General features: G+C 36.0%; 1 protein-coding gene across 5 annotated transcripts in view; it reads left to right on the top strand.

The window, feature by feature from the left end:
- Positions 1 to 27,300, top strand: part of UTRN (utrophin) — a 576,845-nt gene that overhangs the window by 273,139 nt on the left and 276,406 nt on the right. For all 5 annotated transcript variants that reach the window (XM_039230877.1, XM_039230878.1, XM_039230879.1 and 2 more), the window contains 7 exons: positions 492 to 653; positions 1,094 to 1,231; positions 5,090 to 5,278; positions 6,369 to 6,541; positions 16,634 to 16,784; positions 18,223 to 18,398; positions 26,283 to 26,418. In XM_039230877.1, the coding sequence (XP_039086808.1) occupies positions 492 to 653; positions 1,094 to 1,231; positions 5,090 to 5,278; positions 6,369 to 6,541; positions 16,634 to 16,784; positions 18,223 to 18,398; positions 26,283 to 26,418 (1,125 nt within the window). The remainder of the gene's footprint in view (positions 1 to 491; positions 654 to 1,093; positions 1,232 to 5,089; positions 5,279 to 6,368; positions 6,542 to 16,633; positions 16,785 to 18,222; positions 18,399 to 26,282; positions 26,419 to 27,300) is intronic.

Below are 27,300 nucleotides of genomic sequence, written 5' to 3'. Positions count from 1 at the left end.
CAGCCACAGTTATTTGCACACTAGTTCACATCTCTGGCTGGTGTTTGGAGAAAATTGATAACTCCAAGAAGCCCAAATAGATACAGTCACTGCTGTATGGATGAATGAAATTATAGTCAATTCAAATAAGTGGTAGTTCCTCTCTTGACACCCCATCTGTCTGATTAGTGTCAGAGCATCTAGCGAAGAATGTACCTTGGGATGCTTAGATGTCTCAGTTGGTGAAGTGTCCTTCCAACTCCTGATTTCAACTCAGATCATGATCTCATGGTTGTGAGATCAAGCCTTAAGTTGGGCTCCATGCTGGGCATGGAGACTTGCTTAAGATTCTCTCCCTCTCTCTCTCTCTCTCTCTCTCTTTCCCCCCTCCTCCTCTCCTTCTCTCTCCCTCTCTCTCCCTCTCTCCTACCTTCCTCCCCCACCCCACTCTTCCCCTGCTTGCTCTCTCTTAAAAAAATGTATATTTTCAAAGAACACTTTTCCTTCTGCAGTTACTAATTGGCCAGGAACCATTATCATACCAGTGTCTGGTCACCACTGAGGCATTTGAAGCTGATGTACTTTTCTCTGACCTGGAAAAATTAGAAGTTGACATAGAAAATATGTTAAAAGTTGTGGAAAAACACTTGGAATTCAGTGATGAAGATGAAAAGGTTGGTTCAAGGTTTTCAAAACCATGGTGTCCTTATATTTCTCTTCTGTTAATTATATTTTTACATCAATGATGTTTAACCAAAGAATCTGCCAAGTTATGCCAAAGGATAGACCCCAAATGTGATTTTCTGCTGAGTATTATAAGATTTGCCAAGTGATTTACATAATGCGTAACAAAATAGACACATTTTCTGACTGATGGTAGTGTTGTTGTAGATGTTCTCTAACTTCTGCTAAACTAACATCCTTTTTGAGATATTTTAAAGTCAAATATGAAATGATTTTTAAAAACATGAATTTTTGTTACTTATTCAGAGGGGCAGATCTTGACTGATCTCGTACTTCATAGGTTAGTTTTCCTACTTGGGAACTGATTAGTAAGTGATGCTATTATGTATTTTTCTTTTGAGTAACTTATTGTTTCCTATTTAACATTCAGATGGATGAGGAGAGAGCCCAGGTTGAGGAAGTTCTACAAAGAGGAGAGCAAATGTTACATCAACCTTTGGAGGAGAATGAAAAAGAAAAGATCCGTTTGCAGTTACTACTTTTGCGTACAAAGTACAATAGAACTAAGGTATTGTTCTGGGAGAGTTTCTGTTCTCTTAAAGAACTTACTTAGCTCTTGCCTTTCAGATATTTGATGTTCCATTCATGGATACCTTAAAAAACAGGAGGAATAGTCCCTCTTTCTCCTTGTTAAGTATGTTTATATTTTTGGATGGGACAGGACTCAAAGAAAATAGAAACAAAATCTTATTGGGATTTCTTTTGGACTTTTAATAATGTATTAAATCTAAAAGGCACCTATCCTTTTTAGAAGTGACTTCTTCCTTCAGTTCTGTATTTTATATGTGGAGGTCTTGATTGCCTCAACAAAAATTTAGTTTACAAATAACTAAATTTGTGAATTGATAAACTATGATTTGTATTTTAAAAAAGAGTCACCATCAGCCCTCTTTTCAACGGCCATCTTCCCAGCTGCATTGCAAGTGTGTAGATGTTCTCTAGAACATCTGTTCTTAGGTAATCCTTCCAAGAGCCATTTTTAGTTAGTGATGTTGAATCTAGTGGAAGATTCTAGTCTCGCAGACTCTCAGTCCCATGCTGCCTATTGGAAGTTTCAATCTGTAGGTACCACAACCTTGTAAGATGTACCAAGGTAAACTTGTTGTCTCCCTTCCCTTCTAACCTGTGTTTCCTAAGTTATTCCCTATCTTAGTTTATTTCCTTAAACTACCCATTCTATTTTAAGAACAGGTGGTTTTTCCTCACACTTCATCAAGTGGGTATTAAAACCATCACTTCTGAATGAAGTGAGATGCAGCAGAACCTGAAGTTAGACACAGTGCTACCAATTACTTGTTTTATGACCCTGGGGGAAATGACTGACTTTCTCTTAGTTTGCTATCCTTTCCATAATGCAGACTCTTAGGATTTTCTCCTGTTAGTTACTATAGTGTGTCTCAAGCTCCGTCTTTTTTATGTTCAGTTTTTTGTAACTCTATCCCACCCTCCAGATTGTCATCAGAATTACTTATCCCAGAGTCATGGCTGGTCATGTCATTCCTTTACCTAAGAAAGTGTTTAGGAAGATATTACAAATACAGAAAAAGAAGTGCAAGGTTCTTTATTATAACAATAAGCCGAGGCTTCCATCTGACCTCCAGCTTCCTCTTTGATTCACTGGCACTCACCAGGTAGTATATTTATGCTGGTTTTCTGTGTATTTTCCCAAATACACTGGTGCCTTTCCATCTTTAGGGTGTTTGCTAATTTTGCTCTTACTCTCTGGTGTGGGTTTTATCTCCTTATTTTACCTGAAAAATGTATTATCTTTTAAGGGTTCCTAACATTTTTCAGATGATATTATAGTTCTTTGCTTCACTGTTACTTTCACAAGTATCTTACTTCCCTAGAACTTCATCTTTGGGTCCCAAATCATAAAGCATTACTGGTTCAAAATGGAAATAAACTTTAGAATTTTAACAAACGAATACATTTGTTTTTTAGAGTACTAATATACACCACAATAGGGTTATTTTATTTTGGGTTCACTAGCATTAGTTATTGTAATTAAAAGGTTTTTAAAATGTTTGAAATGGTGCTCGCTTCGGCAGCACATATACTAACATGTTTGAAATGTTTTTGTCCTTATTTTATTAGCCCATATACTTCTTCAAATCTGAAGTTTTTAAAACTGTTTCTTATCTGTAAATATTAGAAGTCCTTGGAGGAACTTAAAAATAATCAGACTCCCAAACCAGTTAAATCAAAATCTCTTAGGTTGGGCCTATGTGTGGACACTCTTAAAAAAAAAGCAAACTACAAACTAACAGCTTTCTATGTAATTCTAATGTGCAGTCAGAATTTGAACCATCAGTTAACAGGACTCATTTTCTTATTTGAAATGTGTGTTAAATGACCTTTTCCTATTTGTTGACTAGGATATGTATTACTATTTTTAAAATGTGTGTGAGCTCTGTATAAAATAAAGATGTTAATCTTTGTCATATTTGCTATAAAAGTATTATTTTATTGATTTATACCTTCTAATTATTTTATTTTTAACATGCAGCCATTTAAAATTTTTGTTTAGCCCTACGTGACTGTGATTTCCCTTTGTGGGTTGTTGTTTTTTTTTGCCAGCCTGTTTGGGATCTAGAAAGTCCTTATTTTCCAGAGATGATGACGATTCAATTCTATTTAGTCCTGGTTTTCCCCTTTGGTTTGATAGAAACAAAACTTAGAAGCTCTAATAAAATGGTCATGTAAAATAAACTTTTTCGTCTACCTGAAATTTTGGTCATGTATGACATGAACAACGTCAAGTAACACTGTCAAATTTTAGCATTACCTTACAGTAGATTTGTATTTCTGTGTCCAGCATGATTCTTTAAAAGTAAAAGTATCCAGAAGTAAAGTCTGGGTCACATTTTGAGGACTTTTTTTTCCCCCTCTTAGGGCATTTTGATTGATCACCCTCTTGGAATAAAATCTATTTTGGGAAGTAGAAAGCACATGTTTAAATTTTGAACTTCCCTTGCTTCTTTTGCAAGAGTATGGAGGCTCAGAATATCCTAGATTATCTTTATAGACTGAATAGAAAAGGCAGTCTTTAATGAATGTGATTTTATTTTTAACTTGGAACTGTCTATTTACAGTAACTTCTGACCTTCTTGTTCTTTTACATTTGCTTAAAGAATGTGATTTGTCTTCTTGGACATATGGATAAATATCTAATGGTTTCTGACTAAAATTTGAATGCATGGCAATAGTATAACAAAACTAATATTAATTTCAAATAGAAATAATCCTGTGGATAAAATCAGGACATCTATCTAGGTTTGCTTTTATCCTGGTGTCTAGCAGTATCCAGAAATTGGTGAAAGCAGTGTTATCACATTATAGGAGACAAATGAATGCAGACCTTTACGTTCAACACCGTGTTATTGACTCACTTAGGCTTGAGTCTTGGTTTCTTTTAGGAATGATAACTGTAAACAGTTTCAGGATCAGTACCTTAATGAATATGTATTTATGGTCATTTTCCCTGCCATCTTTGAATTTGCAAAGGAATATAATTTTTTAGAAGTTAAGTATAGGAATATACTGAGAGCATCTGGGAAGCCACCTTAATTCATGAGCAGATGTACTTTGTCATTTGCAAGTAGTAGAGGGCATTTAACAAATTGAAGCCATTTGGAGTAAAGCACTTGAACTCTGCAAAGACTGGTAGCTCATCCCAGAAAGCACTGTTTTTGTTGAGAAAGCTTTGATTAAAAGACATATTAATAAGTAGTCTGCCCAAATAAGTTCACCCAGCTTAGGATCTGTCTAAATTTATGTTAGGACCTATTGTCTTATCTAGGAGAGTTATGTTCTATAATATTATTCTCAAAGGTTAAGATGTTACACTAAGTTACCTGGATATTATTTTAATCAAAACCACCATTGCATTTCTTATATTATGAATACATGTTTAATTTATTTGTGTTTTCAGCAGTGAGGCCCAGAAGTGTTTTATCTAATTGTGACATTTTACATGATGGGTAAAGTAATAATGGTATTAAAATGTTTTATTTTATACAGAGCTTGATGATTTGCGGAGTATTTTCGTTTCCTCAACAGCTCAGGAAAGGAGTTGTTACATTTTCTTGTTTGCTAAATGAGTTCGGATGGCACAAGTCTTAAAAACCTCTCAAGCGTTAACCTCTTTATGCTGTTTATTGTCAGACTTTGGAAGAAAATCAGTATAGAGACTGCTAAGGGTTTCTACAGCAATACAGGGCAAAGATGTAAAAAATTAAAACTCAAAAATTTTAATTTGGGTTCATGGTATTGAATTGCTCCAAAAATAGTCTTGTGTTTTTTTCTGTTTGCTGCTGTTCATTGCGGATATATTTTAAGAGATGTGTCATTATCGTTTTTACAGGCAGTCCCTAACCAACAGAGAACAGGTCAGCTTGCTCCTGGAATTCGATCACCTCCTCTTCCCACAGATTATCTGGTTGAAATTAACAAAGTTTTACTTTCCATGGATGCCACTGAATTATTACTTAATGCTCCAGAACTAAGCACTGTGGCCTATGAAGACTTCTCTTTTCAGGAAGACTCTCTGAAGGTAAATCTCCAGGTGCCTGATTTGAATAGCCACAGTTAATGTAGAAAAAAGGCAAGGAATCTGTCCTTGTTTCTTTGTAGATGGTCTGTAATTTTTAAAATTTGTGCCAGGGAATTAATAATGTGCATGAATAATCAGTCTTTACCATTTCGCCAATGAAATGTGATCAGAATTTTAATTTTCTAAGAGTACGTATGGCTTTCTAAGTGTGCATAGTTATTCTTTGCAACATCAGAAACATTTTTTAAATTTTTATTTATTTATTTTGATAGAGAGGGAGAGCATGAGAGAGAGAGAGGGATAGAGAGAGAGGCAGACAAAGAGAGTCCCAAGCAGGCTCTATGCTGTCAGCAAGGAGCCCAGTGTGGGGCTCATGAACCGTGAAACCGTGACTTGAGCTGAAATTGAGTCGAATGCTTAACTGACTGTGCCACCCAAGCACCCCAGAAACTTTTTTTAATCAAACACTTGCACAAATCATTTTTTCTTTCTTATAAACTTGATTGTCAGTTGATGTAAAATATCAGCATTTATGTTGTCATCTATAATGATTTAAGATTGGCCAGTTGTTGGTGTATGAGGTATGTTGATTATAAGTTAATTAGGAATCTGGAAGTTTTTAGTTGTTCACAAAACTATTAAATGCCATCAAGGCCTTTTGCGTATAATTTGACTGCACTTATGTATAACGTTGCAATAAAATTGCTATTAGGTTTGATACATTTGATAGCTCATTTCAGTCACTTAAATGATCGTTATTAGATATTTAAAAATATAAATAATTCCAGCTTCAAACACTTGATTACTTTTATAGAACACAATTAAAGCTTTTTGTATGTCCTGTATAAATGCTGCCTTGAACAACTGTGAGGATTTCTTTTGTGCCATTAGGATATTATATAGCATTTCTCACACTTTGGCCAATACAGGGAATTATTTTTTAAAAAGTCTTCAGCTTTGATGAACAACAGTTATCATGTCTCATCGTATTTTAATTAAGTGTTATACAAGATAAATTTTTGGTCTTCTGTAATTCTGTTCTTCTTATCTCTTTGCTGGATTTTGTTAATGTGTGACAATGCATTTGTAGAATATCAAAGATCAACTGGACAAACTTGGAGAACAGATTGCCATCATTCATGAAAAACAACCAGATGTTATTCTTGAAGCCTCTGGACCTGAAGCCATTCAAATCCGGGATACACTTACTCAGTTGAATGCAAAATGGGACAGAATTAATAGAATGTACAGTGACCGTAAAGGGTATGTGTAAATTCAATTGATAATTTTCTTAAAAAGACCTATAAGTTCATGGGCCATGACACTGGTCATATGTATACTAAGATTAATGAAAATATGTTTCACATACATCCTTGTGATAGGCCTTGTTTAGTAAATTGTGAGGAGTGTGTTTTCTTAAAGAAAGAGGAATCCGATCACATGTGGATGGTCATTTGCAACATAGTGTCTTAATAATTAAAGGAAGCACCTTTAATTTTTAGTATCCAGCTAGCATTCACTTTCTTTAGAAAAGGCATATAATATAAATGAGCCTTCTTTTTTATAGATTTTGAACAGACATATCATGATATGACTCTTTAAATGTTTGCTTGTTTACTTATTTATGTATTTATTTATTTTTAAACATTTTATTTTATTTTTTTGAGAGACAGAAACAGACCATGAACAAGGAAGGGGCAGAGAGAGAGGGAGACACAGACACAGAATCTGAAGGAGGCTCCAGGCTCTGAGCTGTCAGCACAGAGCCCAACATGGGGCTCGAACCCACAACAGTGAGATCATGACCTGAGCCGAAGTTGAACACTCAACCAACTGAGCCAGCCAGGCGACCCTAATGCTTGTTTATTTTTGAGAGGGAGAGAGATAGAGCATGAGAAGGGGAGGGGCAGAGAGAGAGGGAGACACAATCTGAAGCAGGCTCCAGGCTCTGAGCTATCAGCACAGAGCCTGATGCAGGGCTTGAACTCACGAACTGTGAGATCATGACCTGAGCCAAAGCTGGACACTCAGCTGACTCAGCCACCTAAGCACCCCAAAACTGATACGATTTTTGCCAGTAGCTGCATATGTGGTGGAAAGGCAAATAATGTATGAAATAGCCCAATGTAAAGTACTGTGTAAGAGGGACGTTAACCAGAAAAATATATTGGAAAATTTTAAAGACGTATTCACAGAAACTAAGCATCATGTTCTTTATCTTTGTTTGTTTGTTTTAGCTGACGTAAGTAAGTATACAGTCCTTGAAAAGATCACTTCTGATGGCCTTTGGGTGTATTCCTTTGTATGGATTTTTAAAATAATCTTTGAACATTTAGAGAATATTCTTTTACATAGATCTTTATGCATACTTCTGCCTAATCAGACCTGATTATTAAATGAAGACTAATTTGTTAAAACGTAATAAATTTTTAAGTCTCTAGATTACATCAGGAAAGCGGCTGTCCTATGCCATATGCCTGCCAACAGTATGTGTAAAAGGTTCTGATTGAACCTTGTTAATATTAACAGGTTGGGTTTTTTTGTGTTTTAGACTTTTTAAAAAGTTTATTTATTTTTGAGAGAGAGAGAGAGCATGAGCCAGGGGAGGAGGGTAAGGGCAGAGAGAGAGAGGGACAGACAGGAGACAGGGAATCTCAGGCAGTTTCCATGCTGCCAAAGCAGCCTGACACAGGGCTTGAACTCACAAACTGTGAGATTATGACCTGAACCAAAATCAAAAATTGGATGCTTAACTGACTTGAGCTACCCAGGTGCCCCTTGTTCTTTAGACTTTTGATAACTGTGTAGTAATGGATTACATCTTGATTTTATTTTCCTATTTTAATTTCTTTGGTTATCAATGAGATTTCAATATTAGATACGTTTACTGGCCCAGTGTTATTTCTTCTGTCAATTGTTAGGTCATATTCTTTGCTTGTTTTTCTATTATGATATTACTATTTTGTTCTTAACTTGCAAAAGCTTTTTTCCACATTAAGGATATTAATCATTCATATTTTTTACTAGTTAACTATCCACAGCTTTTCATGGGTCCTTTAGTTTTTTCTTAATGATATGATGTATGGAAGTTCTAATTTTATATACTCATCTTATAAGTCTTTTCCTTTGTGATTTTGTTTTATTTATATGCATATAAGTTACCTTTTCATTGTAAGATGAGTTAAATATTTATGTATATTTTAAAACAATTTTATTTGATAAAGTTTACATTAAATAATTCATGTGAATTTTATTATAGTATATATTTTGGGCTAAGCCTCCAGATTGGTGTTTCTGTGCCCTGTCTCTTCAGTAGCAAGAGTAGAGCCCATGTATCTTTCAAACATGCCTTAGCTTGTTTTTCTTGTGCAGTTTGGTTTAAAAAACACTAATCTGCTTTATTTTGCTTTATTTTTCTTAAATGAACCACTTTTTCAACACTTTTTGTAGAATATTTTAGTTCTTCTTTATTATTGATGATAGTTCCTTTATCATAAATTTTAAATGCATTCCCATAGCTCATTTTTTTAAATTTTTCTTTTTATTTAAGTTTATTTATTTATTTTTGAGAGAGAAAGAAGGAGAATGAGAGAGTAGGGGAGGGAGAGGGAGAGTGGAGAAGAGAGAGAATCCCAAGCAGTATCTGCCAGTATGGGGCTCGACTTGGGGCTCAAACCCGCAAACAGTAAGATCTTGACCTGAGCCAAAATAAAGAGTTGGGTGCCTAACTGACTGAACCATCCAGGTGCCACTATAATGCTTTAAAAATGACATTATTATGGTATCAGACTAAAACTGACAGTCCAATAAGGCAAAATTAGAAAAATTAAATAAGGGGTGCCTGGGTGGCTCAGTCAGTTAAGCGTCCGACTTTGGCTCAGATCATGATCTCACCGTTCATGAGTTCGAGCCCTGTGTTGGGTTCTGTGCTGACAGCTAGGAGCCAGGAGCATACTTTAGATTCTGTGTCTCCCTCTCTCTTTGCTCTCTCTCTCGCAAAAATACATAAACATTAAAAAAAATTTTTTTTAAATGCATTATAAAATGGGTTCTTCTCTATCTCCTCAGTGAAATTTTGAAGATTTGTCTATACCTATCTTCCCAAGACTATTATTTGTAGTTTAGTGTTTTACTTTCTTTCTTTTTTCTTTTAACTTTTTCTTTTAATTGTTGAAGTATCGTTGACCTATAATGTATGTTTCAGGTGTATAACATAGTGATTTGATAATTCTAGATACTACTCAGTGCCCACCACAGTAAGCATAGTCACTGTCTGACACTATACAACATTACAGTATTATTGACTATATTCTCTATGCCGTACTTTTCATCTACTTACTTATTTTATAACTGGAAGTTGTTCTTCTTAATTCCCTTCACCTATTTTGCCCATCACTTCTCCTGCCCCTCCACTCCCCAGCAGCCATTACTTTGTTCTCTGTATTTATGAGTCTGTTTCTGTTTTATTTGTTCATTTGTTTTGTTTTTAGGTTTCACATATAAGTGAAATCATGTGGTATTTGTCTGTCTCTGCCTCACTTATTCCACTTAACATAATACCCTCTAGGTCCATCTCTGTTGTGGCAGATAGCAAGATCTCATTCTCATTTTGTGACTGGGTGATATTCTATTGTATATATACCACATCTTCTTTATTCATCTATTGATGGTCATCTAGGTTGCTACTATATCTTGGCTATTTTAAATCATGCTGCAGCAAACATAGGGATGCGTATATCTTTTCAAATTAGTGTTTTCATTTCCTTTGGGTAAATATCCAGTGGGAATTTCTGGATCGTATAGTATTTCTGTTTCTAAGTTTTGAGGAACCTCTATACTCCATATCTTCACCAATTTACATTCTCACCAATAGTGCATGAAGGTTCCTTCCTGTCCACATTCTTTCCAACACTTGTTGTTTCTTGTCTTTTTGATATTAGGCATTCTGACAGGTGCGAGATAGTATCTCATGTGGTTTTGATTTACATTTTCCTGCTAGTGATATAGTACAACTTTTCAAGTGTCTGTTGGCCATCTGTATGTCTTTGAAACAATGTCTGTGTACTCTCCATTAAGAAGGAAAAACAATTTTTTTAATGTTAATTTTTTGAGAGAGGGGGAGAGTGAGAGAGTGAGCGTGAGGGGGGGGAGGGGCAGAGAGACAGAGATACAGACTCCAGAGCAGACTCCAGGCTCTGAGCTGTCTGCACAGAACCCAATGTGGGACTCAAACCCATGGACCGTGAGACCATGACCTGAGCTGAAGTCGGACACTTACCTGACTGAGTCACCTAGATGCCCCAGGTCTTCTCCATTTTCAATGGATTATTTGTTGTTTTGGGTTGAGTTGTGTAAGTTCTTTATATGTTTTAGATAATAACCCCTTATTGAATATATCATTTACAAATATTTTTGCCCATTCAGTAGGTTCTTTTTTGTTTTGTTGATGGTTTTCTTTGCTGTGCAAGAGCTTTTTATTTTGGTGTGGTCCCAGTAGGCTATTTTAGCTTTTTAAATTTTTGTCTTGCCTGAGGAGATATATCAGTAAATATGTTGCTAAGGCCAGTATCTAAGAGATTACTTTTGGGAGTTTTATGGTTCAGGTCTCACATTTAGGTCCTTATTATATGTTTGCTTTAACCAGTGACTTTTTTTCATAATTTTCTTACTTTTCTGCTTCTGGCCTTTTCTTTCCAGTTGAAGAATAATGATGAACTCCTTTAACTTTGTTTGGCAAACTCTGTCTCTCCTTTAATTCTGAATGATAAGTGTGTCAGATAGAGTATTCTTGATTGTAGATTTCCTCCCTTCAGCATTTAGAATATACCATACCACTCTCTTCTGGCTAGCAAAGTTTCTGTGGAAAAATCAGCTGTTAGCCTTATGGAGTTTCCCGGATGTCTGTTTCCTTTCCGTCATTAGGGACGTTTTTAGCTATTATTTCTTCAATTAGTTTTCTGTCCCCTTCTTGCTGTCTTCTCTTTTTGGGATCCCTATAATGTGAATTTATTACACTTGATGATGTTTCAGAGTTCCCCTAAACTCGTTTCATTTTTATCATTATTATTTTTTTCTTTTTGCTGTGGAGCTTGGTTTCTTTCCATTACCCAGGCTTCCAGATCGCTGATCCATTCTTCTACATCTTCTAATCTGTTGATTCCCTCTAGTATATTTTTCATTTCAGTTATTGTATTCATTAGCTCTGACTGATTATTTTTTATATTTTCTACATTTTTGTTGAAGTTCTTGCTGAGTTTAAATACTCTTCTCTCAAATCTGGTGAGTACCTTTGTGACCATGACTTTGATCTCTTTATCAGGCCAATTGCTTATTTTAGTTTCATTTAGCTTTTTTTCCCCTGTGATTTTGTCTTGTTCTTTCATTTGGGACATATTCCTCTCTTTCTTCATTTTGTCTTACTCTCTGTGTTTGTTTTGGTATATTAGGTAGATCAGTTACATCTCCTGGTCTTAAAAGTAGTGGATTTGTGTGGTGCCCTGTAATGCAATCCTACACTACTGCGTGTGCCGGCCTGTTGTGGCAAAGCCATGATTATGGTGGTGTGCTGGTGGGTCAGGCTGGCCCTTAGCCCAGCTGGCTGCAATGACCTGCTTTGGCTGCTGTGGACCCACTGGGCAGGGTTTGCTCCTCTGGCTATTGAGAGACCTGGCTGCAGCCACATGGGGCTTGTTGGTGGGTGGGGCAGCACTTAGTCTGGCTGTCTGCAGGTAGCTGCTGCAATAGCTGCTGGTGCAAGTAAGGGCAGGGCTTGCTCTCTGCACAGCTAGTTAAGAGGCCCAGTGACAGGAACTGTGGGCACTTTGATATGTGGGGTTATCTCCTCTGCTCCTCAGGTCAAGAGTCACTTTGGGGGGGATGCCTGCCCAAGTGAGTTGGTTGGGTGGGCCCAGTCTTCAGGGGAATGCCAGGATGGGGCATGTGGTGTTAGCAATGTGGAGAGTGTCAGAATTCGCTCCCAGACGCATCTGACTATCTATGCTGGGCAAGAGCAAGAAAAAAATGTCATCTTCCATCACTTTTATCCTTAGGGAAACTTCCTGCTGATCCATGACCCTCTGGTAGTTTAAGCTTTTCTTGTTTGTTACTATAGAGTTTGCGTGTGGTGGTGCGTGTGGTTTTTCCTGCACTCTGTGTGCATATGTGTATGAGTATAAACTTGATTTTCTTGACCTTTGTAGTATATTGACACATCAATTGTATATAATAATGACTTTTTCTTCTTTTTAAAAAGTTTCCTGTTGCTATATATTCATTTGGCTAATGTGGTAGAACTGCAAGCACATTGTTGATTAGTAATTCTGGTGGCAGAAGTTCTGCCATTTTCTTGATTATAAGAATGTTACCTTCTAGAAAAGCGTTTATTCCTTGGGAGTTTTCAAAATTTTAAGCACCAAACTATATTTTTCATTTTAGAAAAGTGTCATCTATCATAAGTTTTATTATTTTGTTTTGTTAACTTGATTATATTTGCTAAAAGGTTACCTCTATTATTCATCACCCCAGCACTTGGATGTATTATGTTCCTTTCTTATTCTTTTTAAATGTTTATTTAATTTGGAGGGAAAGAGTGGGTGTGTGCGCAGGGGAGAGGCAGAGAAGAGAGGGGGACAGAAGATCTAAAGTGGACTCTGTGTTGACAGCAGCAAGCCTGATGCGGGGCTTGTACTCATGAACTGTGAGATCGTGACCTGAGCCAAAGTTGGATGCTCAACTGACTGAGCCACCCAGGCCTCCCTTAATTTTTGTTTTTCTCTTTCAACTTTGGTAAAAATCTATCCTAATTGTTTATTTTTTCTCCATCCACATTTATCTACCTTTCACAAGCACTGAGAACTTCTTTCTATTGTTTTTTTCTAAAACATCAAGACAATGACAAACAAGCTGCACTTTCATGGTTTCACTTATTGGTTATAATCACCTGAGGGTAACCATCAAGTCCATTCGTCTATACCAGCTCCCTGGGCCATTTGGCCTATAAAACTTTCAAACGTTTTCAGGAGTAGGATTTAGTGATTCATCACTTACATATAACAACCAGTGCTCATCACAAGTGCCCTCATCAATACCAGTCACCCATTTAGCCCATCCCTCTGCCCAACTCCCACCCCCCACCCCCACCCAGCAACCCTCAGTAGTTTGTTCTCTATAGTTATGAGTCTACGTCATGATTTGCCTCTCTCTTTCTTTTTTTCTTTCCCTGTATTTATCTGTTCTGTTTCTTTAATTACACATATGAATGGAATCATACGGTATTTGTCTTTCTCTGACTTATTATATTATATGGTAACTAACTAAATTTCAAATAACTTAAAAAAAAGAGATAAAACTAATCTATGGAAAAATCCCCAAACTTTTCAAATTTTGTTGGCTTATAGTAAAAGTGAGAGAAGTAGCATGAAAATATATCATCTTTCTTTGAGAACTCCCTTATGGCTACTTTATATAGGTGCATGGTATTAGTTTCATATATTTCCAAATAAGTAATTTTACAACCATCATAGACAAATAATGGAGCTCCCTTTTCCTGAATGAATGTCTTCCCTTTCTTTCAACCAGTTATTTCTTCTTTGGGTCCTTATATATCTTCTCTCCTAAGAATATCTTCTCAGGTACTCGTCCTCTGTATTTTCTTTGGTGGCTTTCACTGCTATAAGAAAAAAGTTCAGACCTCTCATCTTGAACTGAGAAGCTTTTTAACAGTGTTCTCCAGATGGCCTAATTTTTTATGCCTTGTCTGTATTGCTCAAAAAAGATTCCTTCATTCATTTCACACAAACTAGATTCAAATTTACTCTGTTTTCTTTACCTTCCCTGTTTCTGATTCTTACTCAGAATTCCATCTTCTACAAGGAACAATTTTCCTTCTTAATTTCATCATTCTTTCTCTATCATCTAAAAAGTTTTTGAAATTCAATTTTATGACTTCACCCATCTACCTCCCTCTATATACATGCTTATCCATCTATCCATGCACCATCTGTTTGACCAATATTTATTGAGTGCTAATTCAAGGCACATGCAGCTATATGTAAGTAATTACAAAAGATTATAAGGCAGATGTACTAAATAGATACAGTCTCTTTCCCAGGGTCCATATGTATACGGTAGAAAAATATAAACAGGCCCTTTTTAAGTAGTGCATAGTATTGTGATGGGGACAGTACAGGAGACCATGCTAGGTACCCTGAAGGATTTGGGAAGTCTTCTTGGAGATTGTGAAGGTACCTAGGTGAAGGAATACAACATTGCAAAGGTCATAGATAAAAGAGAGAGTGCCATGCTGTTAAGGGAATGGAAATAGTCCAGCAGAGTTAGAGCTCATAGCAGAGAAATGAAACCAAAAGGCCTGAAGGGACTATATCAGAAGGACCTTGGGTATCATGTTAAGTACAGTTGACCTTTGAGCAATATGAAGGTGGGAACACTAACTCCCCCCCTTTATGTAGTCGAAAATCTATATATAACTTTTGACTCCCCCAAAACTTAACTACTGATCCTTACTGTTGGCCAGAACCTTACTGATAACATAGTCTATTAGCACATATTTTACGTGTTTAATATATTATATACTGTATTCATATAATAAAGTAAGCAAGAAAAAAGAAAATGTTATTAAGAAAATCATAAGCAAGAGAAAACACATTTTAGTATCTATAGGAAAAATCCATGTGTACGTGGACTTGTGTAGTTCAACCTGTGATGTTCAAGGGTCAGCTGTAGTTTGTATTTTACTATGAGAACAATAGGGAGCCATTGCAGTATTTTAACAAGAAGAAGAAAATATGAACATTTTTTAGGAGTTAGTGATCCCAGGGACCATTTTATCATTTTTTGAAAATAATATTAGCTTTTTATTAGGCAAAGTAAAAATGTTATTAATATTGTCAAAATCTCAGGGATATCATCTAAATCTCTGCTAGGACTCCTACTCTAAAAAAAGGCACAGGGATATTTAGGCTCCTAATCCAAAAAAGCTTTTCCTTTTTTATATTTATTTTATGTGTTCCAGATATGACAGGCAGTGGAGCGTGACATTATCTCATTGCTAAAGAATCTATTTGTTTATTTACTTATTATTTTAGAGGGTGAGCAGAGGGGAGGCAGAGGGTGAGAGAGAGAGACAGAGAGAGAGAGAGAGAGACAGAGACAGAGACAGAGAGAATCTCAAGCAGATTCCATGCTCAGCACAGAGCCCAACTTGGGGCTAGATCCCAGGATCATGACCTGAGCCAAAATAGGAGTTGGGTGCGCAATCAGCTAAACCACCCAGGCGCCGCAGAATTTAAAATTAAATAGAAATCTCAATAGCCCTGTGTCTCATTGCCTAACCTGGGCTTTATAGGCACTTCCATTCTGTTCAGATAAAGGGGACACACCCAGAGTGTATTAGTTGGCTAGGGCTGCCATAGTAAGATACCACAGATGGGGTGCCTTAAACAACAAACACATTTTCTTGGCTCTGGAGACTGGAAGTATAAGGCCAGGGTGCCAGCAGGGTTAGCGTTTAATGAGGCCTCTCTTCCTGGCTTGCAGATGGTCACCTTCACACTGTGTCCTTACATGGCCTTTTGTCTGTGTTGTTGCAAAATGTGTGTGTGAGAGAGAGACAGAGAAAGACAGAGGGAGACAGAGGAAGAGAGAGGAGAGAAAGATCAGTCTCTGGTGCTTGTTTCTCTTCCTATTAGGACACTAGTCTTACAGGATTAGAGCTTCACTCTAACCTTAGACTTCATTTAACCTTAATTACCTCCTTAGGGGCCCTCGTTATCCAAATATAGTCCCATTGTGGCATTAAGGCTTCAACATATGCATTTGGGGGACACAAGCATTCCAGAACGCGTGATAATGGAGTACAAGAAAATTTTTGAAGTATTTTGAAATTTTGGGTTTTGTTCTAGCTAGGAACAAAGTGTTCTGGAAGTAAAACATCCTATTTTTTTCCCATTAGAGTGATTCATCATATTTTACATTGCTGGTATTTAACATGTTAAGTGTTTAAAGGTGGGTAGGTTAGCGTGGCTGCAGCTAATCAAGCTTGATTTGCCAAGCTGGAGCAGGCTGTCTTTTCAGTTAAAAAGCTGCCTAGTGTGTGTGCATGTGCACACCCATGTTGAGAGAGAGAGGGGAGCAGGATTGTTTTGGTTGGTGTGTGTTTCTCCAAGAGGAATCATTAACTGTCGTCCTCTGTGAAAACTGGTCTTGTAGAGCAGTGAGCTGTGAATTCCCTTGTTTTGAGGCTTTCAATTTAAATGAGATTTGAATTTCCTTTTTAGAACAGTTACTTTTAGACAGTCCTGGAAAGTTTGGAAACCTATTTTGTTTCTTGTCCTCTAGTTATTTTGACAGGGCTATGGAAGAATGGAGACAGTTCCATTGTGACCTTAATGACCTCACCCAGTGGCTAACAGAGGCTGAAGACTTACTGGCTGAAACCATTGCTCCCGATGGTGGCCTGGATGTGGAGAAAGCCAGGATGCATCAGCCGGTGAGTGCTTCCCATTGGGGGGTACAGGTCTGCTTGGAAGGTGGCATTTATTTTTTTAATGTTTTATTTATTTCTGAGAGAGAGAGAGAAAGGTAGGATAGGGTCAGAGAGAGAGGGAGATAATAGAATCCAAAGCAGGCTCCAGGCTCTGAGCTAACTGTCAGCACAGAGCCCGATGCGGAGCTGGAACCCATGAACCATGAGATCATGACCTGAGCTGAAGTCGGATGCTTAACCGATTGAGCCACCCAGGCGCCCTGGCATAATTTTTTCAGTATGGGACATTTAAGACGGATTTGGAAAGTAAGGGCTAATCATGTTAACTTTTCAGAAGTACATAAACAACCTGTAATTTTTGTTCCAGTTCTGCTTTCCAGTTTCAAAGGTCTAAGAAAAATTGGTATTTACAATTTTTAATTAGGACTTTAAAAATTGAAATAAAAGATGCTCTTTAGTGGTAATGTAAAACACAATTTTATTTTTAAAATTTTATGTTCAGAACATTTGTGAAATTTTGTATGTACAGAAAGATATCTGCATACCTCCCCTCTGTTTTCTGTGCTTAAACACTAGGCATCTTATTTTTCTTTGTATGATTGACAATTTTCGTACAAGTAAATTATTCTTCAGCTGTGTCAGGGCTGCTGCTTGTGTGAGTCAAATGCAGTCTTGGGAAATATAACACAATAGTTAAATCAGTTATGTTGATAACAGGTCTTTAAAAATAATAGTCAAAAGCAAGCAGACTTTCAGTTCACATTGTTAAAAATATATTCTCTTCTATGAAATTTTCAAAATATACTTTAGGTAGAAGGCTCCTTAGAAGTTAGAAAATGCTTTTTATTTTCTCATAAACATGTTAATGCATTTTTTTTTTATTTTATGAGTTACAGATAAGTGCTCATACTTGACTTTAAAATGTCCTTTCTTAATTGCTTCAACATTGATAGACCTGTGAAGCAGTGTCTCAGTAAAATACACATTGACATTTACTGACGTATGGTAGGACATAAGGGTATGTGGGGGCACACACACACACACACACACATTGTATTTAGAAATGCTTTCAAGCACATATTTGAAAGAGGACAAACCATTTACTTTACTCAAACATAATTCATTATTGGTGCATAGAAATGCAGCAGGTTTCTGATGCTTGTGCTTCAGTGTAAACAGCTGTTATTTATTTTGTTAGTAGGCTGTCCTCTTTCAGTGTATTTTGCCTGATGGCACTCATGAGAACGGGCTAGACTTCAAAATAGATTTCATTCCGTGTGTTCATTGAGATGTAAGTAAAGTGTTTTGAAAAGCCTTTTTCATGGACATGAAATATTCTCCCAGGACTTTGTTTCTCTTAACACTTAGGCTGATGCCCTAGTACCTTTGTGGATTGACTGCACAGTTAGTTGAGTTAATCTTGAATTGTACTCTGTTACAGGCACTCGAAGAGGGGATCAGTAGCCACCAGCCCAGTTTTGCAGCCCTAAACAGAACTGGGGATGGGATTGTACAGAAACTCTCCCCCACAGATGGAAGCTTCTTGAAAGACAAGCTGGCAGGTTTAAACCAGCGCTGGAGTGTGATCTTGGCAGAAGTCAAGGACCGGCGGCCAAGGTGATGTAGCTGTGATAACTCAAGGGCACAGGGGTAAAGATATTTTGGCAGAGCCTTTTAAGATGTAGTCAGATGAGTTCAAAATTCTTCTATTATCTGCTATCACAATAGGAGTTGTACTGACTTTTAAGATCTCCATTGTGATGTAATATATTTTTATTTTTTTTATTTGAGAGAAATAGAATGTGGGTGGGGGAGAGAGACAGAGGCAGAGAAAGAGATAATCCTAAGCAGACTCCATGCTCAGAATGAGCTGAAATAGAGAGTCAGATGGTCAACCAACGGAGTCACCCAGATGCCCCATGATGTTCTATATTTTTAGTATGTTGTATCTTACGGTATTTTTAGGTTATCCATAAAGTCTCACATTTCTATTCAGATTTCATACATGTGAAAAATATCTTTATTCCTCTCATTTGTGACATTTTATTATGAAATCGCAACTGTGTGGCAGGAACTTGAACTAGGTCAGGAATACCTTGGACTTGCTGGACAGTTGACAATGCTGCTATAAACACTGGGGTGCATGTACCCCTTTGAATCTGTATTTTTGTATCCTTTGGGTAAATACTTAACAGTGCAAATGCTGGATTGTAGAGTAGTTCTACTTTTACTTTTTTTAAGAAACTTCCATAGTGTTCTCCAGAGTGGCTGCACCAGTTTGCATTCCCACCAATAATGCAAGAGGGCTACTGTTTTACTGCATCCTCACCAAAACCTATTGTTTATTATGTTGTTAAGCCATTCTGACAGGTATAAGGTGGTATCTCATCATGGTTTTAATTTGTGTTTCCCTGGTGATGAGTGATGTTGAGCATGTTTTCATGTGTCTATTAACCATCTGGATGTTTTCTTTAGAAAAGTGTCTATTATATTTTCTACCTGTTCCTTAACTGGGTTATCTGTTTTTTTGGGTGTTGAGTTTATAAGTTATTTATAGATTTTTTAAATACTAACCCTGTATCAGATATGTCATTAGCAAATATCTTCTCCCACTCTCTAGGCTGCTTTTTAGTTTTGTTGATTGTTTCCTTCTCTACAGAAACTTTTTATCTTGATGAGGTCCCAGTAGTTCATTTTTGCTTTTGTTTCTCTTGCCTCAGGCGACGTGTCTAGTAAGATTTTTCTGGCTGAGGTCAAAGAGGTTGCTACCTATTTTCTTCTCTTGGATTTTGATGGTTTCCTGTCTCACATTTAGATCTTTTATCCATTTTGAATTTACTTTTGTGTTTGGTGTAAGAAAGTGGTCCGGTTTCATTCTTCTGTGTGTTGCCCTCCAATTTTCCCAACACCATTTGTTGAAGAGACTGTCTTTATTCCATTGGATATTCTTTTCTGCTTTGTCAATGATTAGTTGACCATATAGCTGTGGGTCCACTTCTGGATTTTCTATTCTATGCACTGATCTATGTGTCTGTTTTTGTGCCAGTGCCATACTGTCTTGATGACTACAGCTTTGTGATATAACTTGAAGTCTGGAATTGTGATGCCTCCAGCTTTGCTTTTCTGTTTCAAGATTGCTTTGGCTATTTGGGGTCTTTTGTGGTTCCATACAAATTTTGGGACTGTTGTTGTTGGGTGGTATTTTGATAGGGATTGCATTAAATGTGTAGATTGCTTTGGGTGGTATAGATATTTTACCCGTGTTTGTTCTTCCAATCCATGAGCATGGAATGTATTTCCATTTCTTTGTATCCTCTTCAGTTTCTTTCATAAGTGTTTTATAGTTTTCCAAGTACAGATCTTCTACCTCTTTGCATAGGTTTACTCTTAGGTATTATCTTGTTTTTGGTGCAACTGTAAATGGAATTGATTCCTTGGTTTCTTTTTCTATTGCTTTGTTATTGATGTATAGAAATGCAACAGATTTCTGTATGTTGATTTTATATCCTGTGACTTTACTGAATTCGTGTATCAATTCTAGCAACTCTTTGGTGGAGTTTTTTGGGTTTTTGGTAGAGTATCATGTTGTCTGCAAATAGTGAAAGTTTGACTGTTGCCAATTTGGATGCCTTTTATTTCCTTTTGTTATATGATTGCTGAGGCTAAGACTTCCAGTACTATATTAAATGGTAATGGTGAGAGTGGGCATCCTTGTCTTGTTCTTGAGGGTAGGGGAAAGGCGCTCAGTTTTTCCCCATTGAAGATGATATTAGCTATGTGTCTTTCATATATGGCCTTTATGATTTTGAGGTATGTTCCCTGTATCTGTACGTTGTTGAGGCTTTTTAACATGAATGGATGTTGTACTTTGTCAATGCTTTTTCTGCATCTATTGACAGGATCATATGGTTCTTATCCTTTCTTTTATTAATGTGATATATCACATTGATTGATTTGTGAATATTGAAGCACGCTTGCAGCCCAGAGATAAATGCCACTTGATCATGGTCAGTGATTCTTTTAATGTACTGTTGGGTTTGATTTGCTAGTATTTTGTTGAGAATTTTTGCATCTAAGTTCATCAGTTCTCTTTTGGCCTATAGTCCTCTTTTTCAGTGGGGTCGTTTTGGGACATGGAATTTAGGCATCAGAGGGGAAGTATCTTGAACTGAGGTTTGAAGCATTTGTGACAATTTCCTGTGAATTCATCCTAGAGAGGGGCTTCTAGGGAAAAGAAATTGAATTGGCAAAGGTGGAAGGCATGAAATAGCATGGCCAGGTGAGAGATCTGCAAAGTTACTGGAAAAGGAGGATTCAGGGGGCCAGGGGTGGGATCGGAAGCTTGGGCTCCATAGGGTTTTATGTGCCATGCTAATGAGATTTTATGGAGAGTCCTTCTAGCTCAGAAATCATCTAGCTTCCAGGTCTCCTTAAGGCAAAAGATGTATTTGCTGGCATGGTATAACAATACTAGCAGAAATTCTGTTAAAGATTTTCCAATGGATCTCTGTGGAATGTGGTAATTATTCTTCCTGGACCTAACAAGGTGAAGCTAATACATATTTTACTCATTTTGGGGAAGAGATAAGAATAATGAATCTCTTTCATAACATCTTCTGTTTTAACTAAAGCAATATTTATTTTCATAAATTCATGTTTGACTTCATTTAAGGTTATAACTTATCTTAAATTGGGGCTACCTTGCAATTTTAAGAGCTTGTGTGTGTACTGTTATCAGAGTCATTGAGGAATAGCACAGTTTAATTTGTTTTTGTATTGAGTGCTTGTAGTTAACGTATTTGCACAGCTCGTCAACTTGTGCTGTTATTCCTTAATGAGCAATTGTTATCTACTATTTGAACATAAATCTATAACTTATTTTTATTCTCAGTGATAACATTTAAAGTGTAGATTATATTTAGCTGGTTTGAGGATGAAAATTTTGTGACTCAAATATGTGTTATTGAAATTGCTTGATGTTAGTTTCATTCATAGATATATTTTCAAAATACTAAGTTAGTCATGATTATGAAACATTGGAAAAATAAATTCCAACTTTTTTTTTTAGTTTTAGTTAGCCAATATATAGTGCAGTATTGGTTTCAGGAATAGAATTCGTTGATTCGTCACTTACATACAATATCTGGTGCTCATTATAACAATTGCCCTCTTTAATCCCCATCACCCATCTAGCTCATTTCCTACCCACCTCCCTTTGTTAACCCCCAGTTTGTTCTCTTTCTTGTTTCTTAAATTCCACATGAGTAAACCCACACCGTATTTGTCTTTCTCTAATTGACTTATTTTGCTTAGTGTAATACATTCTAGCTCCATCTATGTTGTTGCAGATGGCAAGATTTCATTCTTTTTGATGGCTGAATAGTATTACATTGTGTGTGTGTGTGTGTGTGTGTGTGTGTGTGTGACATCGTCTTTTTCCATTCATCAGTTGCTGGACATCTGGGCTCTTTCTACAGCTTTGCTAATGTTGATAATACTGCTATAAACATCAGGGTGCATGTACCCTTTGAATTTGTATTTTTTGTATTCTTTTGGTAGATACCTAATAGTGCAAATATTGGATTGTAGGATAGGTCTATTTTTAGTTTTTTGAGGAACCTTCATACTGTTCTCCAGACTGGCTGCACCAGTTTGCAATCCCACCAACAATTCAGTAGGGCTCCCCTTTTTCCGCATCCTCACCAACACTTACTGTTCATTGTGTTGTTAATTTTAGCCATTCTGACAGGTGTGAGGTGGTATCTCACTGTGGTTTTGATTTGTATTTCCCTGATGATGAATGATGTTGAGCATCTTATTATGTGTCTGTTAGCCATCTGGGTGTTTTCTTTGGAAAAGTGTCTATTCATGTCTTCTGCCCATTTCTTAACTGAATTATCTGTTTTTTGGGTGTTGAGTTTGATAAGTTATTTTTATAGATTTTGAATACTAACCCTGAATCAGATATGTCATTAGCAAACATCTTCTCCCACTCTGTAGGCTGCCTTTTAATTTTTTTGATTGTTTCCTTCTCTGCAGAAAGCTTTTATCCTGATGAGGTCTCAGTAGTTCATTTATGCTTTTGTTTCCCTTGCCTCTGGTGACATGTCTAATAAAAGTTTCTCTGGCTGAGATCAAAGAGGTTGCTGCCTATTTTCTCCTCTTGGATTTTGATGATCTCCTGTCTCACATTTAGATCTTTTATCCATTTTGAATTTACTTTTGTGTTTGGTGTAAGAAAGTGGTCCGGTTTCATTCTTCTGTGTGTTGCCCTCCATTTTTTCCAATTCCATTTGTTGAATAGACTGTCTTTATTCCATTGGATATTCTTTTCTGCTTTGTCAATGATTAGTTGACCATATAGCTGTGGGTCCACTTCTGGATTTTCTATTCTATGCACTGATCTATGTGTCTGTTTTTGTGCCAGTGCCATACTGTCTTGATGACTACAGCTTTGTGATATAACTTGAAGTCTGGAATTGTGATGCCTCCAGCTTTGCTTTTCTGTTTCAAGATTGCTTTGGCTATTTGGGTTCTTTTGTGGTTCCATACAAATTTTGGGACTGTTTGTTGTAGTTCTGCAGAAAATGCTGGTGGTATTTTGATAGGGATTGCATTAAATGTGTAGATTGCTTTGGGTGGTATAGATATTTTACCCATGTTTGTGCTTCCAATCCATGAGCACGGAATGTGCTTCCATTTCTTTGTATCCTCTTCAGTTTCTTTCATAAGTGTTTTATAGTTTTCCAAGTATAGATCTTCTACCTCTTTGCATAGGTTTACTCTTAGCTATCTTGTTTTGGTGCAACTGTAAATGGAATTGATTCCTTGGTTTCTTTTCCTATTGCTTTGTTATTGATGTATAAAAATGCAACAGATTTCTGTATGTTGATTTTATATCCTGTACTTTGCTGAATTCATCATGTACGAGTTCTAGGAATTTTTTGGGCTTTCTGTATAGAGTATGATGTTGTCTGCAAATAGTGAAAGTTTGTTTGACTTCCCCCTTGCCGATTTGGATGCTGTTGTCTAATTACTGAGGCTAAGACGTCCAATACTATGTTAAATAGTAATGGTGAGAGTGGACATCCTTATCTTGTTCTTGAGGGTAGGGGAAAGGCTCTTAGTTTTTCCCCATTGAAGATGATATTAGCTATGGGTCTTTCATATATGGCCTTTATGATTTTGAGATATGTCCCCTGTATCTGTACATTGTTGAGGCTTTTTAACATGAATGGATGTTGTACTTTGTCCAGTGCTTTTTCTGCATCTATTGACAGGATCATATGGTTCTTATCCATTCTTTTATCAATGTGGTATATCATGTTGCTTGATAGGGAATATTGGACCATCCTTGCAGCCTAGGAATAAATCCCACTTGATTCTGGTGAATAATATCTTTTAATGTTGTTGAATTTGAGTTGCTAGTATTTTGTTGAGAATTTTTGCATCCATCTTCATCAGGGGTATTGGCCTGTAATTCTCCTTATTAGTGAGATGTTTGTCTGGTTTGGGAATCATGGTAATGCTGGCTTCGTAGAATGAGTTTGGAAGTTTTCCTTGCAATTTTTGATCATTTGGAACAGTTTGAGAATAGGTATTAACTCTTTAAATCTGTGGCAGAATATCTCTGGGAAGCCATCTGGCCCAGGACTCTTGTTAATTGAGAGATTTTTGATTACTGATTCAATTTCTTGCTGGCTGTTGGTCTGTTCAAATTTTTATTTTTCTTATTTCAGTTTTGGTTGTTTGTGAGTTTCTAGGAAGTTGTCTTTTTCTCCCAGATTGTACAGTTTGTTGGCAGATAAGTTTTCATAGTATTCTTTTATAATTGTTTGTATTTCCATGTTGTTGGTTATGATCTCTCCTCTTTCATTTGTAATTTTATCGATTTGAGGGCTGTCATCTTTTCATTTTTATTTCTTCTATGTATTGTTTTATTTCTTCTTTAATTTCCTGGTTAACCCATTCATTCTTTAGTGGGATGTTCTTTAACCTCCATGCCTTTGAGAGCTTCCCCATTTTTTCTTGTGGTTGAATTCAAGCTTTATAGAATTGTGATCTGGAAATATGCATGGTATGATCTCAATCTTTTTGTACTTATTGAGGGCTGATTTATGACCCAGTATGTGATCTGTTCTGGAGAATGTTCCACGTGTATTTATAAAGAATGTGTATTCTGCTGCATTTAACTCTTTTTTTAAATACAAGTTTTATAATAGTATTTGAGTGTTTATAAAGCTGTTATTTAAGTTAATTACTCTTTGATAAAGAGGGTAAATTACCTGTCTTGGTATTGCCAGTCTTTAACAATTAATACTATTGCTTTATTTATTTGTTTATTTTAATTTTGAAGCAGTGTTCTCTCCCTATGGATACTTAAAAATGAAAACTTATGCTTGTGTAGTGATTTTCATTAGTTTTCTAAGCATTAAAAGACTTTCCTTCAAATATTACTGACTCTCTGTAAAATATGCAAGTACTTATTTAGCTTTTGATTATATTTATATAGTGCATCATATGTTAGTTTTTTTGTGATTAAAAAGAAAAAGTCATAGCCATAAAATGTAAATTTTTGTTAGGTATAACACAATGCAATTCATTTAAAAAATCTCATTTAACTTTTAAACTTGCAGCTAATAGCCACAACTATAAAAATAATGATACCACCACCAAGCTGTAAATATCTTTGAAAGCCTCTCTGAAAAATTCATAATCTTGTTCATCATGAGTTCTAGTCATATTCTCCACTTCTGACAGATGGTTTATATACTTATAAATGGTATTCTTATAACATTTTAAAGATCTAATTAAGGCAGTTCCTTTTTTATATTCATATGACTATTTGTTTCTTTATATCCTTTAAAACTTTTGCTTTGTTTTTTCTAGATCTCTTTTTATAACTTGGTGCTATATTCAAATATAATACTTACTTTAGCAAGTAACCAAATTTCCATTTTTTCTTGTCTTTCCTAATACTTGTAAAAATTTTCCATTCTCAGTATCTTGCCTTCTTATTCTTTCTTTCCTCTGAATAGAGTAATAGTTGCCACCTAATGTGAATACTATGTCATAGAATGATGACTTTTTATCTCCATGGACTACTGAAAGAGAATTATGTGTTTTTCCTTATTTTTTGAGATAAAGACATTTTTCTTTCTTTTTTAAAGCTTCCATTATGTTGTCAGTGGTCTCTAGCTTTAGAAAAATCATTTGAATTAAATTTCTATAGAATTTTTCACAATGAAAGAAGATAACATTTAGTTTCAATGTTTTTGAATTTAATAAAGAAAATTTTTTTATTATCATACTATCAAGTAATCTTTTGTATTGGACAATATATACATCACTATTGACACACATTTAAAAATATATATTAAAATAATTATTAGGAACATTTTTGTGTGTAGCGTGTTTAGTTGGGATGTCCAAAGCAAATATATAGTGTTCTGACTAATTGGATAATTTTTGTCAACGTTTTTCAATAACGTATTCTTTTAGGCTAAAAGGAGAAAGTAAGCAGGTGATGGAATATAGAAAAAGACTAGATGATATTATCTGTTGGTTAACAAAGGCCGAGAATGCTGTGCAAAAGAGATCAACCACTGAGTTGGAAGAAAACCTACAAGAATTAACAGTAAGTGGTTTATTTGTCTCTATATTTGCCAGTGCTTTTTGGTGCATGAACATTTACGCTAAAAATAAGAGAATGCATGCCTGAAGAAGAAAAGGGGAAGAAACTTTGTACTTTGTGGTATATGTGGTGAACTTTAGAGGAATTTTTTTTAAGAGCACTGTAATTTTGTTCTTGCAGAGGTAAGGTTTCAGTGATAGAAAAGTAACGAATCATATGATCTGAGTATTAGACAAAGATTTTTAGATTATTTTCAACAGACTTCAACATTTTAGAATATAATAATACTGTGAAGTATCGTTCTTTGCTGTTAGATTTAGAAGATAGTTACTGATTGCTGTCTTTAAAATTGACTCTTCCAAGAAAACTCTAAGTGACTTAGGAGCAACTCATCATAGCCTACTACAGGTTTTGTATTATGACTGTATTAATCAAATGTCCTTTGTTGATCCACAACTAACAAGAATTGTTTATAGTTCTATATGTATACAATATGTAAAGATAAATATATGTATAAATATATCCAAATATCCATACTTTTTCATATCTATAAAGTTTATATAGTTTGTGTTAAGAATGGAAATACTTCTTGCGGAACAGTAAGATGAATGTGTTCATATTTTTAGTAAAAGGAAGAAATTGTTAGGGGCGCCTGGGTAGCTCAGTCAGCTGAATGTCTGACTTTGGCTCAGGTCATGATCTTGTGATTCATAAGTCTGAGCCCTGCGTCTGGCTCTGTGCTGACAGCTTGGAGCCTGGAGCCTGCTTTGGAGTCTCTGTCTCCCTTTCTCTCTGCCCTTCCCCTGTTCACCCTCTGTCTCTGTCTCTCTTAAAATAAATAAACATTAAAAAAAAGATTTAAGAAAAAAGAAATTGTGCATGTTG

Source organism: Hyaena hyaena, unplaced genomic scaffold (assembly GCF_003009895.1).
Source record: "Hyaena hyaena isolate Hyena2069 unplaced genomic scaffold, ASM300989v1 scaffold_52, whole genome shotgun sequence".
Lineage (NCBI taxonomy): Eukaryota > Metazoa > Chordata > Mammalia > Carnivora > Hyaenidae > Hyaena > Hyaena hyaena.
The sequence above is the reverse complement of the archived record's forward strand: the minus strand, read 5'-3'. Positions and strand labels throughout refer to the sequence as shown.